Raw genomic sequence first — 19,370 nt, 5'->3', positions numbered from 1 at the left:
TTCAAAGACGCAGCACGTTGTTTAAAAAAAACGATTGTTGCTTATTTTAATTTGCAACTCGAGAAGCAGAAAACACTGTGTGATCTTTCTAATTAAAACAAAGTGCTTGGTGTCATGGGCAATGAACGTGCAGACATAATGGAAGCTAGCGCACAAGCCTCCCACTGCAGTGTTTAACGACGTGAACGAAAAAAAAAAAAAACTGAGAAGTGGGCAACGTGTAGGATTGGAGACGGAGTGGATGTGCAGCAGTGCAGATGAAGGATGTATCATGCTAACGTCCCTTTGAACTGAGATGTCCAGCAGTACCATTAGCTCAGAGCTGACAGAAACCAGTGTGGCCCAAGTAGCTATAGCCATCAACTGTTTGGAGGCGTATGGTCAGATGGGGTCTTTATGAGAGAATTTGTATCCACTGCATACTAGGAACACCACACAAGACCTGCTATTTTGGAGATGTTCTGACAGTCATCTTGAAATCACAGTTTTGCCCTTCACTCAAATTCTTACACTTTACCAATTTTCTGCTTCCAATACAACAATGAACTTACAGCTCATCTACTGCCTAATATATTCCAACATGTGCCAATGTAATGAGATAATCAGTTATTCACTTCACCTGTCAGCAGTTTTAATGTTGTGGCTTACTGTCACACCAACTCTGAGCAACGCTATCTCTGACCACCAGAGGGCGACCCCTCCAAAACTTCTGTGTTCCTCTGCTTTACTTCATCTCTAAGTCTTGACTTCCTAGTCTGCATGTCTGTGCAGTTCCCTGGCAGTGTACTGTCTGTTTGCATGCCTGCATAGAGATGTGTATTTACTCTCTGGTTTGACTTCATTTGGACTTTGTATTCATTTGCTACTGTACTTACCTCTATTAAATGCTTATCTAGTCTGATGATTGTTACACACATATATATGGGTGGGTGGGTGGGTGTGTGTGTGTGTGTGTGTGTGTGTGTTACGTCCCAGTCTAGGTTGGGCCCATAACAAATGTAGTGAAAGGTGGTGAACCAGTTATGTCTATAACTAGTGATCTACTGACAGCTAGTGATCTACTGACTAGTGATCTACTGACAGCTAGTGATCAACTGACTAGTGATCCGACAGCTAACACATATAAGCAACTACACATGTGACAAAGAGCGCATACTGATATAAGTTTATATATAGGTGATATTTACAGAGACATGTGAATAGACATACATATATAGACATAAATGTGACACCCCACTTTGACTTCAGGTTGAAAACCAAAATAAAAGAATAACCCCCACACCAAAAGACAAATCAAACAGCCACCAACACTACCCAGGGTGACTTGGACACACACCATCAAAACTCTACAATATGTACAGAAACTGAAACAGTTGCAAAAAACGCTTCCAAAATAAAGTCCACAGAACACTAAACTACTAAAGGGGTTTTTTAACCATGGTCCAAAAATGACACAATCACATATTTTAAGACAGACGGCAAAAGGAGTCAAACAAATAACAGAACCACCAAGCTGCCGCGGCGCAAATGACTGATCCGCTTTTATGGATGCTTTCTTCTGCGTTCCAATGGCGTCTGCATTCCATTCACTTACACATTCTGCCCCCCCCCCCCCCCCGAGCAGCACTACTCTGTCTGGAAGAAAGACACTGAACATACATGCATAATGGAAAACCCCCAAATACATGTACCCATCGACATAACTCTGTGTGTGTGTGTGTGTGTGTGTGTGCACAGAGAGAGAATGAAAGATAATTTAGATGTACGTTTAAAAATGAATATATGCAGAATTCATTCTGATGTAGCTACTACATAATGATCAATGCAGTTCCGTGTACCATACATAATGTAGTGTTCCTAAGTTCCTACCCAACATGGACAGACTACTGTTTTATTGCTCATGAATTTTACACAGTTCCAAAGGTCAAGATAAATGTAGTGAACTTCCTGAATTTAAAACAGAGTGGTGTTACTGACCTTAGCAGAGAGACAGGAACAGCACCTACCAGCTCCCACACATTCAGAGAATACGGATTATCCATTTCAGGTAAATTCCCAGTGCTTGGTTTAATGTTTTACACTGGTTCATTTCTTTTTGTTGGGAACTGTTTCCAGAGATTGAAAGGTGTTTTATTTCTGATAGGAAATTCAAATAAATGTTACAACCCAGAGTGACTTTGTTGTCTTCAGAGTGTTAGGACAGTAAGGACAGTGTTAAACCCAAACCCTCTCAGAGACTACACACAAGTGTGTGTACATTCAAATGCATCTGAAAGAGCTGAGTCTCCAATCGATGTGTGACCTCTGCTGAATGGAGAGGTGGGGCATGTTCATTCCATCGTGTGGATACAAGTGCAGAAAACGTCTTGAAGCATCGTCCATGCTGGACGGGCAGAGCCGGAGTGGCTAATCGGGAGATTCGGGAGGATTCCCGATGGGCCGGCTCATGTCAATCTCTAGTTTGGGCCGATTGGGAGGGGAAAATAATTTTGGGCCGGATTTGGGCATGAAACTCCCGGGCTGAAAAAGTGTCCCACTCCGGCCCTGTGGACGGGTGTGATGTAAAGCTGGAGTGAGACCAGTGCTTTCTGCTAGGATGGGGCAGGTTTTGTAGGCAAGTTTCAGGGTTTTAAATCTGATGAACTGCAGGAAGCCAATTGAGGGAAGGAAACACGGGAGTGTGTGAACATGGAAGGACTGAATTTGAGTTGTTGACCAGCATTCTGGATCAGCTGCGTGGGGCGTATGGCAGGAAGGATAGAACTGAGGGCTGAGGGGGGGAATCAGTTTTTTTGTGTGTGTGGAGGGAACATTTATGGAAATATGGAACAAATAGTGTCCCGTATTAGTTCAATAGAGAATGCAACATTTAAGGACGCTTCCGTATTTGGGTGGCCACCCTAGTGGATCCCCTCTGTGTTGGTAGACTACTGAATGTTGAGTACTGAAGAGTGTTGTTGTTTCTGAGGACAAATAGAGGCACACCTTTTAAATGTCATACTAGACCTATTTATGACTAATAATGTTACTAATGTAGAATTTGCATACTTCAAAACCACAGAAAAACCAAGTTCACCATAAAACATACAGTACAATTATTTATTTTGGTTTGCAAAAGATCAAATTGTGTTGCCCGGTGTCATAACTCCAAAACAACACAGAAACGAACCAACCCAGAGCAGTAGTGAACTACAACCCCAGAGTTTACTTTGCCACGCACAATCTCTAAGAGAACACATAAATTCACTGCAAACTATTTTTATTGTGCACAAGCACACCCTCTTTAATGTACTCTGTTCTATTTAACTTGTTTTAAAGGGATGGCCTCCACTTTTATACCAACTGATAACATGGGAGGTGGCTTCACCATTGTGACTCGTGTGATCCCAGCACAGCCAGCAGCAGCTGGACCGGGTCTGTATGAACCTGCCACTGCACCAGGACTCAGTGCTGCGCTAGACAGACATCCAGAACACTGTCACTCCAGCGAAGGATTTGCAGTGGAGAAATTCCTGAAAAGAAAACCGAAAGCAATTGGTGTAAGAGGCCACTCCATCTGATTTATTCAGTGCCTTCTAATTTCCTCTTTTCTGGTTCTAGCAATACAAAAAGTCTCAGTTTGTTGATTCGGATTTAATAAAGAGGTCACTGGGGTCAACATAAACACTAGATAAAGACAAATAATAACCAGTAAAATTATGACTAATCTATAATGTGACTGTGAAAGAAAGAATAAATAAAAACCCTTAAAGATGATTTGAAAAGTGCAGTAGTCATGAGAAAATGCAATTTAACTAAGAAATATAGGTAGGAAATAAATTAACTTTGAATGAACCGCGTGCCTGTGTTTCCCACAGATGATGCACATAACAGCTGCAGTGGTGACTCTTCTGCTGGGCATAGTCCTGACCACAGAAGCTGCCACACTCTCTGTCCGCAGTCTGTTTGTGTACTGGGGATCTTTAATCGTAAGCCCCTTTCTGTTTTCCATTTCTGTGAGATTTTTACTGCAATGACATCCAATCACTTTCTTTCACAGTGCTTACAATGTGCAATAAACTTTGACAGACTTTTTTGCATCTGCCCCCCCCCCCCCCACCCCCCACTCCTACCCCCACCCCTCCTACCCTCAGTATATGGGCGCTGGTTGTCTGTCTTTTGTTGCTACAATCAACCCTCATCCCTGTGTGGTATGTAGACATTATCCACAGAATCTTCATTATGTTCAACAGTTCTCATATTTGTTATTAATTAGGAACAAAATGTAGATTCCAAAAGCGCAGAGAGGTCTTCACTGGTAGTAAAGTTCATCTTATTGAACACAGGTTTTAAAAGAATAACCCACAAAGTCTGAGTCTCTCTCTACCAGTGTCATAACAGCCCAAAACATAACTGAGTTACATTAGCTATTTGATGAGAGTTCAATGAGAGTCATTCATAATTATGGCATAGCAATAAGAACAAGTATTTCACACCATCGCCTCAACTTTAGACATCATTAGCCATGACAGGCAGCAGTGTAAATCCCACAAGGACACAAAACAGCCATGTTCTGCATTCTGTATTTGTTTGTTTTTAGATGAAAGGTTTGCTGGGGATGAACATGGTCAGTGTGGTAACTGCAGCCATTGCAGTGATTCTGTTTTCTCTGGATTTGATCTATGGGCCCAGAAATGATTGTGCCAACGAGTTCATCATGTGCAACGCGTTCAAGGTGTGCATCCGATCAAAGCAGACCCACACGGAACAGCTTACTGAAATGGCAGGAATTCCCTGCGCCGCTCTGTTGGAGAGCCTCGCTGGGCAGGGTGAGACAGGTGTGGTACACCCTGAAGGTCCACAGCACTGGTGCAGAGAGTGTTTTCCTTGTAGCACACTCGGTCCAACTCCTGAAGCCTGTGAGCGTTTGCTCTAGAGTGGAGCTGGGTGTGTTACGGCAGGGGAAACCAGACACTACGGTGCTGTGGGTCTTCCGCACCTTCAGGCTGAATTCCTGCACATGTAGCATTTTTTGTGTGTGTGACAACACAAAACACTAATGTGAAGTATTAATATCTAACTAAATACAAAATTATGTAATGCTGCCATTGCATTGTTTATATGCATCTCATGCAATGTTACTTCTCAGAAACAGACGAATGGAATCAGTGGAGTGCTTCTAGTCTTTTCTCTGCTTCAGTTCATCATCTCCATCTGCATGACGCTGTTTGCCTGCGATGCCACGTGCAGCACAATCACACTGGTGCCACCTTACTTCACTTTCTTTAATAACGGATGTTCAAGGCATTTTTTTTTTTTGGCAAAGTGTAGGTGTTAAGATCTGTTAATGCATCTGTATCATTAAGGAGACCTTCAGCGGTCAGGATCTAAACCACGGAGCATGCTGTTCACTGCTCAGTCCCATAACACCTTACAGCACTCAAGGGGTAAGTGAAGTAAGCAGACTTTAAGGGGCAGTTAGTGTGTATTATGGAGTCCATTAGGTGTGTGAAGTTTTGCAGTGATGCAGATGTAGGTTTCAGTCCTTCTTGTGTTCAGAACCAGCAGCTCTTTGACTCTTTTAAGAAATAAAAAAGAGATTTGAAAAATGAAAAAAATAATAATAATATTTTATAATATACATTTAAAACAATGATTCATCTTTATGGTGTTATGATATATGAACGCACTTCCAACTGCAGGGCCTGTTTGTGATCAGTAATACCAGCATGAACAACCCAATACTGGCTCATCCTCCCGAGTACAGTGAAACCGAGACACCTGGACCTGCTGCAGCTGGAGCAGAGTGGAGTACAGGTGAAGTACAGGTGGAGCACAGGTGGAGCACCGGTGGAGTCTAATGGCTTCTAAGGCGGCATGCCAGATGACACTTGTTGCAAGCAATGAAAAATGATTTGGCAAGCATAACCTTAGTGAAGCTTTTAGGAAGTGGAAAACGTTCATATCATCAGTGTAATTCTACCTGTGCTTGCACATGGTCAATGTTATGATGATACTTGATAGACCATAACTCATTAGCAAATGGGGAAATGGGCTTGAAGCTAATTCAGCATAATTATCTATAGTCTAGCCTATATACTGTAGTCTCATCTTTAGACAAAGCCATTTAAGACAATCTTGCAGCCATGTTTTCTATTGGTCTACAGAATGTAACCTTAGTCATATGTATGCACGGATAGTTTAAAGAAAATTTAAGCATTGCCTTGTTTAAACTAAAAAATCACATGAATAGTTCATAAATTATTCTGTAATGGCTGATACATCACACACACACAGAGGTGCCTAGTCACTCGCGCTCTTGACAGTTAGACGTACTGATGTTTTTAAAAAGATTTTTTAAGTTAAACATTTATAGTCTAGATTCCAATGTCATGTATGTGCTTAAGTTATTGAAATAAACCCCAGTTGTTTTGTGGATATGATGGCAGTGTGGGTGGTACCTCGTTATTGTGTTTAAGGTGTTATAGGATAAGAAATAGGAAAAAAAAATTGCTTTTACAAAAATGGGACTATGATTCATCAAAAAAAAAAAGTTTTATACAGTGGTTAAAGGTATTTTTGTTTGTTTAAATGTGGTGTACTCCAAATGTATTTAACTCTAAATGTATTTTACTCTACATGTATTCACACTGGGTTAACCTGCAAGATTTAATGGACGTCTAGCAGACAGACAGCACTGTGTTAATGGACGTCTAGCATACAGACAGCGCTGTGTTAATGGACATCTAGCAGACAGACAGCGCTGTGTTAATGGACATCTAGCAGGCAGACAGCGCTGTGTTAATGGACGTCTAGCAGACAGACAGCGCTGTGTTAATGGACGCCTAGCAGACAGACAGCGCTGTGTTAATGGACGTCTAGCAGACAGACAGCGCTGTGTTAATGGACGTCTAGCAGACAGACAGCGCTGTGTTAATGGACGTCTAGCAGACAGACAGCGCTGTGTTAATGGACGTCTAGCAGACAGACAGCGCTGTGTTAATGGACGTCTAGCAGACAGACAGCGCTGTGTTAATGGACGTCTAGCAGACAGACAGCGCTGTGTTAATGGACGTCTAGCAGACAGACAGCGCTATGGTAGGGTTGTCTAACAGACAGACAGCGCTGTGTTAATGGACGTCTAGCAGACAGACAGCGCTGTGTTAACAGTGGACATCTTATTGTACATAACATAAGTAGATTAACAACATTATTATCCTGGGGATACACGTGAATTTTAAACAGAAAGATTCAAAATTATACAAATACATTATAAACACCCATTCAATGTATTTTTCTTTAATAAAATGTTCAAACAAGCTCTACCGAATCCTCTTCAAGTGCATTTCCAAGTCTTCCAATCACACATATTACACGGATAAGGTGACATATGTTCTAGTTCTGTTAGTCTACCACTTAATGTGAAACAGCAAAACAATTTTAGGATAATTAACGACGGTCACAACGTACACGGGACATGCCTGTTAACAGCCGTAGATATCCGCGGGAATTAGGGGTGCTGGGGGTGCTGCAGCACCCCCTGTGGGCAGTACGAGTATAACTTCAAACATCTGTAACTGTAAAGAAAAATGATAGATACCAAAAAATAAAAATGAATAAAACAAATAACTGAAAAAAAAATAATTTAGTAAATATTGCTACTACTACTAATAGTAATAATAATCTGGTTTTCCAATCTAAATTCATGAATCTTTTTTTTTTTTTTTTGCATTGACCGTTAACTGCAGGATGTAGACGTGACCGCAGAAGCGGGAACAAACAGTGACAGCGAAAATGGCACAGAAACGAATATCGGAGTACTTCTTAATGAACACAGGACAAAACAAAAAACGTTCAGGCAGCGAACTGTCAGAAAGTGGACCTGCTGATTTAAGACTAGCTCATTCTAGCTTTAATATAAGAAGTGTTAGGCCCACTCCACCAGAGCTAAACGGCCCGGAGCAAGAAGCTAGCACAACAAGGTCAGCTAACTTAGCCTTGGCTGAAAAGCCCCACCAGCTAATTTCAGTTTTCCTGCAAGACATTTTGGCAAGGAAAGTTTTTCTATTTAACTCTAGCTGGTTTGACAAATGGAAGTGGCTGCATTATGTTGAAGACTGTGACCATGTCGTTTGTTTCAGCTGTGTCAAGGCTGTTCAAACTGGCCTCATTAGGGAAGACAGTGTGTAAGGCTAGACAGCAGCTTCGTGAAAGCTACAGAGAAATTCAACGAGCACGAAAAATCAAAACTTCACAGCGATGCCATTCAAAAGATTGCTGCTTTAGGGAACACCCCTATTAATGCTCTTCTATCTGACGCTGCAAACCAAGCACAGAAAACTTTGCCTCGGCCTTCCTGTCTCAGCCGCTTCATCTGAGAGAACGTTCTCTGCTCTGCGCCGCCTGAAAACCTGGTTACACACTACAATGACACACAAGAGACTGACACGTCTAGCACTTATGCATGTGCACACTCACATTCTGGAGAGTTTGGACATTCACACTTTAATTAAGACTTTCATTAGCGCCAACCCCGAGAGAAAGGCTACGTTTGGGGTTTTATGAGACACCTGGGCGCAGCTGCAGGTGAAGGTAGGACAGTGGTTTGTCCTGCCGCTGTGCAGAGTGCATTTCTGTGTTAAATAGCTGGGGGTGGAGGGTTTGTAATTGTTATACGACTAACATTACAGTAAAAACTATACCAAGAACGTAAAAAAATCAATTCATAACATTTGTTTTCATTTGGATTTACCGCTAGACATTGAAGACCAGTCAAACATACCAGTGAAATTATTTTGTTGTTCTTCTCGGACTGCAGTTTGGTGTCGGTAGCTCTTTCTCCAAATAGTTAAGTTTCTCGCTGTGTTAAAGCTCACAATACGAAGAAACCGTTCTGGTAAAGGGGCGTTCGCGGGCTCATGTTACAAAATCCCCGCGTGTGCTTTATTGCGCAACATAACACGAGCTGCTTTAGTGTGACGCGTGCAGCTTTACTTTCACTGTTTTATAGCAAAAAATTGTCCGTATTTACTGCATACAAAGGTTTACTAGTGTAAAGGTCATATCTTTTTTTCCCATTACAATTTTGTGCTTAGCCAGAATGGAATAAAATGTGCTTTTAGTTGGCAACTCAGAAGGGTATCCTTAGTCAGTACAAGTATTATTAGTTAATACAAATAAGTAAAACAATACCCTGAAACCAATATTGAAGAGTCGCTCCTCCCACGCGGATGACGCACTGCACTGCGCGTAGGTCACCAAAAAAAATTTTATGAAAAAAAAAAAAAATCATAATAGTAATCGGTGAATTTTTATGTAAATTTCATTTACATGTAAATGTAATCATTATAACGAAATATTTTTAAATCGAAATATGTAAAGCATGTTAATAGATAAGAACCCAGACTGTCTCTCTCACTCCTCGCTTGTCGCCACGTGATTGTTACGAGTTCGCGCGATTATACTTTTTGTTCTTTATCGCGTGCTGTGTGTACACCTTGATTTATGGATATTAAAGAGCACACAGCCTCTATAGCGCCTCCTGCTGCTTGTGACACGTTACACTTGTTATTCGTGACTCATTGCACAAATCTTTTAAAATTATGATTTTGGTATTTACAGAGGTGGGACCAAGTCAGTGTTTTGCAAGTCTCAAGTAAGTCCAAGTCTTTATCCTCAAGTCCCGAGTCAAGTCTCAAGCAAAGACAGTCAACTCAAGTCAAGTCTCGAGTCAAGACAAGCAACCGTCAAGTCAAGTCCCAAGTCTGAAACTTGGAATTTCAAGTCCTTTCGAGTCTTTTTTTTTTTACAGGCACCAACGCTTTACGAATGCTACGCTGATGCGTTTCTTTACTCGTTTTGTTGGTGTCCGCCAGCCAAAAGATGACAGATCATTTACATTTTATCTTCTCTTAATTACATAAATGTACTTAAACAAGAATGTTTCGTTACATCATTTTACATGAAAATAGCAAGCTTCATCGTAAGCAAGATGCTGTCATTATGAATGGTTATTCTAAACATTTGGATAAAATGTTTAAATATAGACTAATAAAAGGTTACGGTTATTTTTCATTGTTTTCTGTTATTGTGGGGTCACGGTGTAGGCTACTATTGTTACCTGGAGATTCAGTGGGGTCACATATTCTGATGGCTGCCGTCAGAATTGGTGACCCCAGTTAAAAAGGCTCACCTGTACATCCCATTCATGATTTCTTTGTTGGCTGCAATGGTGAGGGGATGGTAAATCTTGTTTAAGTACATTTATGTAATTAAGAGACGATAAATGTAAATATAAACATCTGTCATATTTTGGCTCGTGGACACCAACAAAACGAGTAAAGAAAGTGCATCAGCGTAGTTTACGTAGCATTCGTAAAGCGTTTGTGCCTCTGAACAGAAACTGTGAAATAGCGCCCCCTGTGGTCACAAAACTCGACGGTCACAGAATCTGGTGTAACGCCGGTCTGCGTCAGAAGGACGGAAATGAAATTAATGGGGCGCACTTTATAAATATTAATATGCGTTTTAAAATTTAGATTTGGGGTAAAAAAAAAATCAAGTCTTTGCAAGTAAACAGGTTCAAGTCCAATTCAAGTCCCAAGTTATTGGTGTAAAAGTCCAAGTCAAGTCTAAGTCTCTGAATATTTTTTCAAGTCAAGTCAAAAGTCTTAATATTAATGACTCGAGTCTGACTCGAGTCCAAGTCATGTGACTCGAGTCCCCACCTCTGTTTATTAATGATTTTAAATGACTGTGTTTATTTTTTTATGTTTAGTGACATTGTTAATGAAAAACTTTATTGTTTTAGCAAGATTTTAATTTCTCCTCTTGTTAATTTGGAACTGATTTCAAAGCAGTAATGTTGAAGAAAAGAATCAGAAATGCAGACAAATACTGAATTATTGTTAATATCTGGTGGGCACCACAAAACTTTTGTGCTTAGGACACCCAAAATGGCCAGTGCCAGCCCTGGTTCTTATATCTGGTTGTCCACATGACAAAACTAAACATGTTCAAACCTGTTCATAATATATGTGGAAGGACCTCATGTCGAGAGCTGAGGGAAATTTCATTCTGATGGAGGAACTTCAAATTCCTGTAAAACCTCTAGAGAACCCCCTAAAAGCCACACCCATAGATGGAAGGTCAGTAGGATCTGTTTCACTTAGGACCAAACCTGTTTAAATTTAAGTGACAGTGCACTACACACTGAACTCAACACATTATGTCCTCAAGTCATCCAAATACACAGTATTAGATTTGCCATGGCTAACGAGATATGACCCCCTTATTTCTTGGTCAGAGCAAGAATGACTGTCATGGTCACCATTCTACCATCAGAACTGTCCATCCATACCTGTTGGATCAAGTTTCACAGAGACCCCTGTCACCAATACCAGAGTGAATTGCCTTCCTGAACATGCAGACCTGGTGAAGGGTTTCAGCAAAACTAATGCCACCAAACACCTTCGTCTTCATTCATATAGCACTGTGTCTCTGTAACGGGTGACTTGCAGCGCCGGATGTTCGCCACCAGAGGGAGGCCACGAGCTGCATATTGTGCCCATAAGTCCAAACAGATTACACCCCTTTCGAACAGCTTCACAAAGGCCTCAAAGATCACTCAGAATACCACCCAACACATTTATTACCAAAGCCATTAACATAAAATCACATGTGATATGAAGATATTTACACATGCCATATATTAAGCATTCGTTGAGATACAAACTGAAAATGTTTCTTAAATGTACTGAAGAACTCACCCCAACCCTAATTGTAACCCTAACCCTAGATCAGAAACTCAATTAACAATAAAAAATCCTGTATGTGTGATGGCTGGAGCTTAGGCAGACCCAGAGTCCCTGGGATCAGGATGCATAACAGTATGGAGACTTCGTTTACTTGATTTTGTCCAGATCAGGTTCTGCCGTCAGTCACAGCTCTGTGCTTTAGGTACACTCCCTGTGTACGCTGGGGGATGTTCCGTAGGCATGTGGTTTATGTCGGTTTGTGGATTTGGTATGGAAAACACCTGTAAAAATGTATTCCAACTTTTACGTAAAGACAAGATGCAAGTTTAGGAGGTGGTTTTAATAAGACAAAGGGGAAAAAAAAACAATAAATATGGGAAAACACACAAACAAAAAAAGATTTAACTATTGAAAGCAGAAACAAAGACCAACAGAAAGATCCAGATTTTGCTAGTTACTGTGGGAACCACAATGATGGGAGGTGAACTGTAACAAATAGAAAAGCAAATCCTGCATTTTTACATCAAATAATCTCAAGTTGAGGACTTCTACCTGTTGGCTGTTGTGCGCAGGATAAGGACTGTACATTGCACAGTACCCTCCATAGGCGGAAGACACCATTACAGCAGGCACCTTTCAAATACAGATATTGAATTAAATCAGCATGTCATTCAGCAGTGTTTCTTAGAAGTACCGGAGATCTCGCCTCAACCCTAATCCTAACCCCAATCCTAATCTTAATCCTAACCCAATCCCTAATATATTCAGAGTCCGTGCTATTAAACTACATGCAATAACAAGCATTTTATTTTTTTAAATGTGGGATGAAAAGTACTTTAATGTACTGTAGAAAGCTGAAAAAATGAAAGCCTCACCAATAACACAAAAAACGTAGATGGACACGAACTGTTTCCTGTACTGTAATATCCAAATTGAAGGTTAAAGTCCTTTATGGGGGTCCTGGGATACTCACCGTGGACTCATCACAGCAGGTGGCCCTGCAGCCAAACGCTGAGATGCAGATGGAGATGATTAACTGAAGCAGTGAGAACAGTAGAAGAACTCCACTGATTCCATTGGACCGACTCTGGTACATGGTGGAACAGTAAAATAGAAACAATGTGAAGAAATGTGGAAAAAGTTATATTGGTGTCACAGACCCATAACAATGTCTGTTCTTTGATTCTGGTTATGAGCATCTTTTTGTGTGGGTAATAAAAAGCCAGCACAGTGGAGTGAAGCTTAAGGTTTGTGTTTTCGGGTAATAGGACATTTTCTGAGGTTCCAGCATTGCTCCAAAAATATATTAAATCTGTGTTTTAAGGACAGTGACTTTTAAAGTCCACATCATCCACCAACAGAAAAGAATCAAGGATTCAGACACTCACGATAAACATCCAGCATCCTCCATAGCTTTCATAGCAGTTGTAATCTTGCTGTACTACAAAGTCCGTAGACAATAGAATGATGGCTGGTGCAGAAAATACAGCACTGACCACATTCATGCCCAGGGATCCTTTCAACTGGATGAGAGGAACAGCAGGTTTACAGAGTAACAGTTTAAATGCTTTTATGACACCATAAATGTAGAGTGTTTACATACCAAACAGATGTGACGTTTGTTCTCTGCTGCGACAGTTAGAGATCCAGCAATGATGTACTGGGGAAAAAAGAGGGGGGAAATGAGCTATTCAACCAAAACTGGGAGCCATTATAAATCTGAAATTTATTATTAGAGATTTTTTGTTTCAATCCTGGTGCCAGTTTCCATTTCAGTGCCCCTGCAGCTCAATCCAGCTCAAGAACAAGTGAGGATCTCAAGAGCCGGATGAGGGAGAGTAGGGAAAACTGGAAACCATTCAGGATCGTGGGCCCCCAGGATTGGAGAAGAAAAATCCTTCATCTCTTTAATGCTACTTGGACTTACAATTACAGAACACCAGTAAACACTACCACTGATCACAGAGACTGCCTCTGCATAGAATGTGGTCACGATGCCAAACAGTATCGTTGTGATCCCAATCATTATTTGGACAATCTGTCAGAACATAGAAGAAATTATTATTTTATTAAATTTTTATTATTACATTTGCATTTTGTGACATTTGGTTAGGAATTGTGCACATGTTCTTAAAAGAAATCAAAACCCCAGAAAGATATAAGATGCTGCCCTCATGGTTATACATATTATGTATGAATATTTCTATAAAATAAGTAAATAAATTATTATTATTTTACAAAAAACCAAGCTTTGTTACCCTCAACACTGAATTTATAGTATTTTTCTGCTGGCCATCTCTAATATTTCCTTATTGTTGCCTCAGTACTTTGTTTATGACAATACTGCTGGCACCCACAGGTCTGTCATAATTGTAGCAAAGTTCAACATCATTAAGGTCTATTCAAAAAGGATTGTGTGTGTGTATAATTTGGCTGAACACATGAAATATCTTACCCCCAGTGCTTTTGGCTGCACTTTCAGAAATTTCTCAAACTGGCCTGGCTGGGCGCCTACATTTCCCATGTTTCCCAGATTGCCTGCATTTCCCACATTGCCCATGTTGACCATGTTTCCCACGTTGCTCACATATCCCAGGTTTCCCACGTTGCCACCTGGCACAACAATGGGGATTCCGAGGGTGAGGATGGGCGGTGCAGATGTAGCTCCGTGTTGCTGTGCTACAGCTGGAGACACATGTGTGGGGCTCCCATGGTTAAAGGCTGGAAAGCTGCTTCCCACATTACTGGCTGACACTGCACCAGAGGACATCCTTAGAGATGTTTCACCTGTCACAAATCAAGTTTTCAAATATATGCCATCAACAATCCATCCATACCAACTGAAATAATCATTTGCGTTTTATTGCAAAAACTATCAGCAGATTAATGCATCAGACTTTTGTATTTCAATAATCTTCAGCTTTCAAAAACAATCATGTAGTGCAACCAGTGTTAATTTCGTTGACGAATAATTTTCGTCATAGTTTTCGTCAACGAACCTTTTTTCATGACGAAAACGAGACTAAATAAAAAACTATGGACATTAATGGACATTTTCGTCAATGAATAAAAACGAGATGAAAATATTGGCCAGCGACGACATCTAATCAGACCTGATTTAGTTTAGTGAAAGGTAGGGATAAGTTAAGAAGAGATCCAACCGTAACTACTTTAGCATACACGGATAGGCGGGACAAACCGGGTAACCGTCCAATCAGAACTAACGTCTTCACATCAAACGCAAAGGGAGAAAGCAAATGTAAAAAATCAGACAGAAACTAAGTACACAAAATATCAAAATGTTAGAAATATATTAAATCAAATATTTAGCAAGAGAAATAAATAACTTTTTCAACAACAAAAATTGTGCTACATGTACATTCACCAATTGTGATTTTATTTTTTTATTTAGATATTGCTTTTGCAACCTTTCTTTCCCTTCTGAAATGTACTGTTTATCGATTATGAGTGTTAGCATGATGTGTTCGTTTGACATCTGTATTAATCAAATTATTTTGGAGAGTGAGTTGCTCTAAAATGTAGCCACACCCACTTAATTTACATCCTTAGCTTATGGTATTGACTTGAGACTCTGCTTGGACTCCAGCTAAATGACCCATGACTTGACTTGGACTTGCATTTTGCGACTTTTGAACATCTCTGGATGCCAATTATAAAAACAATCAAAAATTGATTTGTCTGTCATGATGTATGAAAACAAAGAGCCAAAGCTTCAAACCAACATGGATATGAGCATGAGATAGATTTTAAAAACATAATTGCAAATATTCTGCCTTACAGCTAAAATTGTATTTTAAAGAATTACTGAAATGTTATGTTTTATCCTCACCTGGAATTGATTGAAATGGCTCTTCCGTCTGGTGTGGATTCAGGGAGAACCCTTGTTATGTTTGTTGGTTCCTTTTTAAATAGGGGAAGTTCCTTGACTTTTTAATGACCTTTGGAATCATGATGCATCCCTTATCAACAAATGGATTTACATAAAGGTGTTGTAGCTCTTCTCAGTAATGATTAAAGTCTGCTGCTATCTCGTGACAAAGCTTTAATGTTTTACAGTAATGAATTTGAGGAAGATGTGTAAAAGAATTTTAAAAGCCTCATTGAGACTGATCTGGGCAGCTAACAGTCTTCATGGAGTATTTCCAGTAAAATCAAGTAGTTAGAAGCTTACAGACTGTGGTGGGTGGAGAGGTAGAACTGCAGGGTTGCCAACTCTCAAAAAAAATCTAGGTCAACAACTTCCGTTCACCCCCCCCCCCCCCCCCTTTGATTTGAAAGGTGTATTTTTAGCTTCTACAGGTTTGTTCCAATCATTTTAATAATTGAAATGCTTTAATAAAATTATTTATGTCTCATATAACTACAATGTTAAACATACATGTTATGAAATTGTTGTGACATTTACGTTAAATCATGAACCGTAAAAAATGCTACTTTAGCTTGCTTACTACTTGTGTAGTTGGTGCTAATTCCCTTCCTTTAAGTTGTTTCAAATTTAGTCAAAGTAGCTGCCAAGCAGCCATAAAGGTAGCCAGAACCAACAAACACCAACGCTAGCCAGATTCATCCTTCATGACATAAATGTTACGATAACACAAAAATGACCTCCAGACATTATCATATATCTGTCATATATTATTGTTGCTTACAAACATCGTTCTTCCATCTGCTCCCGCGACATACCAGGGGTGAGTTTCCCGAAACGTTCTTAGCGCTAAGTACTTCTTAACCTCATACGTTTCATACGAGGTTACGAAGTACTTAGCGCTATGAACGTTTCGGGAAACCCACCCCAGAACAGTATCTGAATATTACGTTACATTCCGAGCCGCTAGGTGGCGCATGTCTAAAACTACTGCACTTCTAGAACTGCAGGTCTAACCCCCCCCAACAATTTACAAGATCTAATCTCACTCACTCCAAGTGATCTTGAAAAGTTGGCAACCCTGGAACTGTCTGAATATCACTAATGAGCAGGGGTGGAAACTAATTACATTTACTCACATTACTGTAATTGAGTATTTTTTCTGAGTAGTTTTTGAAATATGTAATTTTTACTTTTACTTGAGTAAATTTTGACCCAAGTAGTTTTACTTCACTACATTTGAACGCCCTCACATTACTGAGTAAAAAAATATTGATGGTGAAAAATTAAATGCGGGCAGAAATGTAAACTTCTGAGTCCCAGAACTGAAAGCCAATTGTGTGGCCTTCCCTTGCGCACGCCCTTTCCATTGTCTCATAATCAGGTCGTAATCTGGTGCACTTTTTTCCAAAAGGATGAGATTGTTTCATCTTTAAATCTTCTATCTATCAGGTTCTGTGGGATCCTGTGGACATTTTATTGTGAAAAGTGGAATCCTGTGGGCACTGTATTTTGAATAGATGGATCCTGTGAGCGTTTTAAATAGTGGAATCCTGTGCACATTTTGTTTTATTTTGAGATGTGGGATCCTGTGGTCATTTTATATTTTATTTTGAGTTGTGACAACCTGTGGACATTTTATTGTGAATAGTGGGATCCGGTGGGCACTGTGTTTTGAATAGTTGGATCCTGTGAGCACTTACTTTTAAATTGTGGGATCCTATGAGCATTTTTTAATTTTTGATGTGGGATCCTGTGGGCATATTATTGTGAGTAGTGGAATCCTGTTGCATTTTAGTTTGATTTGTGGCATCTTGTGGACACTTAATTTTGTGTGCATTGCGTTTTTTAAATAATTTGTAATTTAAATTTCTTTATTCTTATCATAGTGTTGTCCGTTGGACAATAGAACTGAAAATTGTTTGCACTTTATGGTACAGGTTGAATGAATGAATGAATGTTCGATTTATATAGCGCCTTTCAGAATACCCAAGGCGCTTTACAATTTAACACAGGTACAAGTCACAGACAACCAATCACACACACACCGGTGAGAAGCGGCAGCCAATTGCGCACAGCGTACTCTCTACCGGAAGCCACAGCCCCCTGGGGGACTGAATGGGGTGCAGGAAGGGGAGAGAGGACAGACCCTAGTGGCAAAGCACCATCCACCACTGGGCATACAAGCACACACATACACATACACTCAGACACTACTTTTTATTGAACAGAGAGACACAGACACACACTCAGGGAGAATTTGTCAGGGAATCAGGGAATGCCAATTTACCTAACCTCCATGTTTTTGGCACACAGACACAGGGAGAACATGGAAACTCCACTCAGATAGGGACTTGAACTCAAGACCCCAGTGCTGAGAGGCAAACATGCTAACCACCAAGCCACCGTGTTGCCACCAGGTTGCGTTCCTGAGCCCAGCTGATCTTTTTGCAAGTGTGGATGTGCACTTAAATACACTTTGAAATCGATTAAAACAACTTGTGCTGAATTTGGTTCATGATTCATCCATGCATTAAATAACTGAAAGTAACTAAGTAACTTTTACTCAAATTACATTTTAAATGAAGTAATTTTGTACTTTTACTCGAGTAAATTTTGAGATGGGTAATTTTACTTTTACTCTGAGTAGATTTTAGGCAAAGTAAAGATACTTTTACTCAATTACAATTTTTCAGTACTCTTTCCACCTCTGCTAATGAGAGCAAGAGGACTGAACAGACAGGAAGAAGCCAGGTACTCTATAGGAGAGGAGGAGCTTATGCAGAGAGCCAGAGGAAATATGTATATTATTTTATTACCCAAAGAGCACAAAGACCACAGTTGGGAAAGTACAGTGTTATTGCTGTTTGATCACAGGTTGTTGTAATTTATTGTTTGGCTGTTTTAGTATTATTTTAGTATTATTACTATATATATATATATATATATATATATATATATATATATATATATATATATATATATATATATGTGTGTGTGTGTGTGTATATATATATATATATATATATATATATATATATATATATATATATATATATATATATATAGGGGTGGGCATAGATTAATTTTTTTAATCTAGATTAATCTCACTGAAATCTTGAAATTAATCTATATTAAAACAAAGCTTAAATTAGTGACCATCTATCGACCGCCGGGTCCCTACTCAGAATTTCTTCAGGAATTTGCTGAGTTTCTTTCGGAACTAGTCTTAACCATCGAGAGATTTGTAATTGTGGGTGATTTCAACATTCATTATGAAAATGAATCAGACCCACTGAAAATTGCGTTCGACTCCATACTAGATTCAGTAGGTATAGCCCAAAATGTGACAGGGCCTACCCACCGCTGTAAACACACCTTAGACTTAATACTTACTTACGGATTAAACATAGAACATTTGGCAGTCATCCCCCAAAATGATGCCATTTCAGATCATTCCTTACTAATATATGAAATGACTTTATACAATGTACATCAGATGCGCCATACAAAAACCACGCGCACTATCACATCCGACACTGCAGCAACATTTATAAACTTACTGCCGGAGCTACCGAACACTATGCCACTGCAGCCCAATGAATTGGAACAGGCAACACAACAGTTTTATTCCACACTCAGCAATACCCTAGACAGTGTAGCGCCAATTAAAACAAAATTAATTAGGGAGAAAAAGCTTACACCATGGTATGACGAACACACTCGTCTTCTAAAACAGGCAGCTCGAG

General features: G+C 39.8%; 2 protein-coding genes across 3 annotated transcripts; one reads left to right on the top strand and one right to left on the bottom strand.

Moving 5' to 3' along the window:
* Window positions 1–1,863: 1,863 nt before the first annotated feature.
* Window positions 1,864–18,481, bottom strand: LOC143522117 (membrane-spanning 4-domains subfamily A member 4A-like). 2 transcript variants are annotated; one of them, XM_077015847.1, is made up of 8 exons: window positions 14,191–18,481; window positions 13,663–13,773; window positions 13,339–13,395; window positions 13,124–13,258; window positions 12,709–12,822; window positions 12,288–12,368; window positions 11,887–12,016; window positions 1,864–3,512 (listed from the first exon to the last, which is right to left on the bottom strand). In XM_077015847.1, the coding sequence occupies exons 1-7, from the start codon at window positions 14,503–14,505 to the stop codon at window positions 11,915–11,917; spliced, it is 915 nt and encodes a 304-aa protein (XP_076871962.1). In that variant the 5' UTR covers window positions 14,506–18,481; the 3' UTR covers window positions 1,864–3,512; window positions 11,887–11,914. The 2 variants fall into 2 exon arrangements, with proteins under 2 accessions (XP_076871962.1, XP_076871961.1); XM_077015846.1 differs by lacking the exon at window positions 1,864–3,512 and having other exon boundaries at window positions 11,640–12,016.
* LOC143522119 (membrane-spanning 4-domains subfamily A member 4A-like) lies at window positions 1,978–6,735 on the top strand. Its single transcript, XM_077015848.1, has 8 exons — window positions 1,978–2,047; window positions 3,319–3,539; window positions 3,858–3,968; window positions 4,134–4,190; window positions 4,580–4,714; window positions 5,129–5,242; window positions 5,346–5,426; window positions 5,682–6,735. The coding sequence occupies exons 2-8, from the start codon at window positions 3,321–3,323 to the stop codon at window positions 5,838–5,840; spliced, it is 876 nt and encodes a 291-aa protein (XP_076871963.1). The 5' UTR covers window positions 1,978–2,047; window positions 3,319–3,320; the 3' UTR covers window positions 5,841–6,735.
* Window positions 18,482–19,370: the final 889 nt, after the last annotated feature.

The sequence above is a fragment of the Brachyhypopomus gauderio genome, chromosome 8 (genome assembly GCF_052324685.1).
Source record: "Brachyhypopomus gauderio isolate BG-103 chromosome 8, BGAUD_0.2, whole genome shotgun sequence".
Classification (NCBI taxonomy): Eukaryota; Metazoa; Chordata; class Actinopteri; order Gymnotiformes; family Hypopomidae; genus Brachyhypopomus; species Brachyhypopomus gauderio.
The sequence above is the reverse complement of the archived record's forward strand: the minus strand, read 5'-3'. Positions and strand labels throughout refer to the sequence as shown.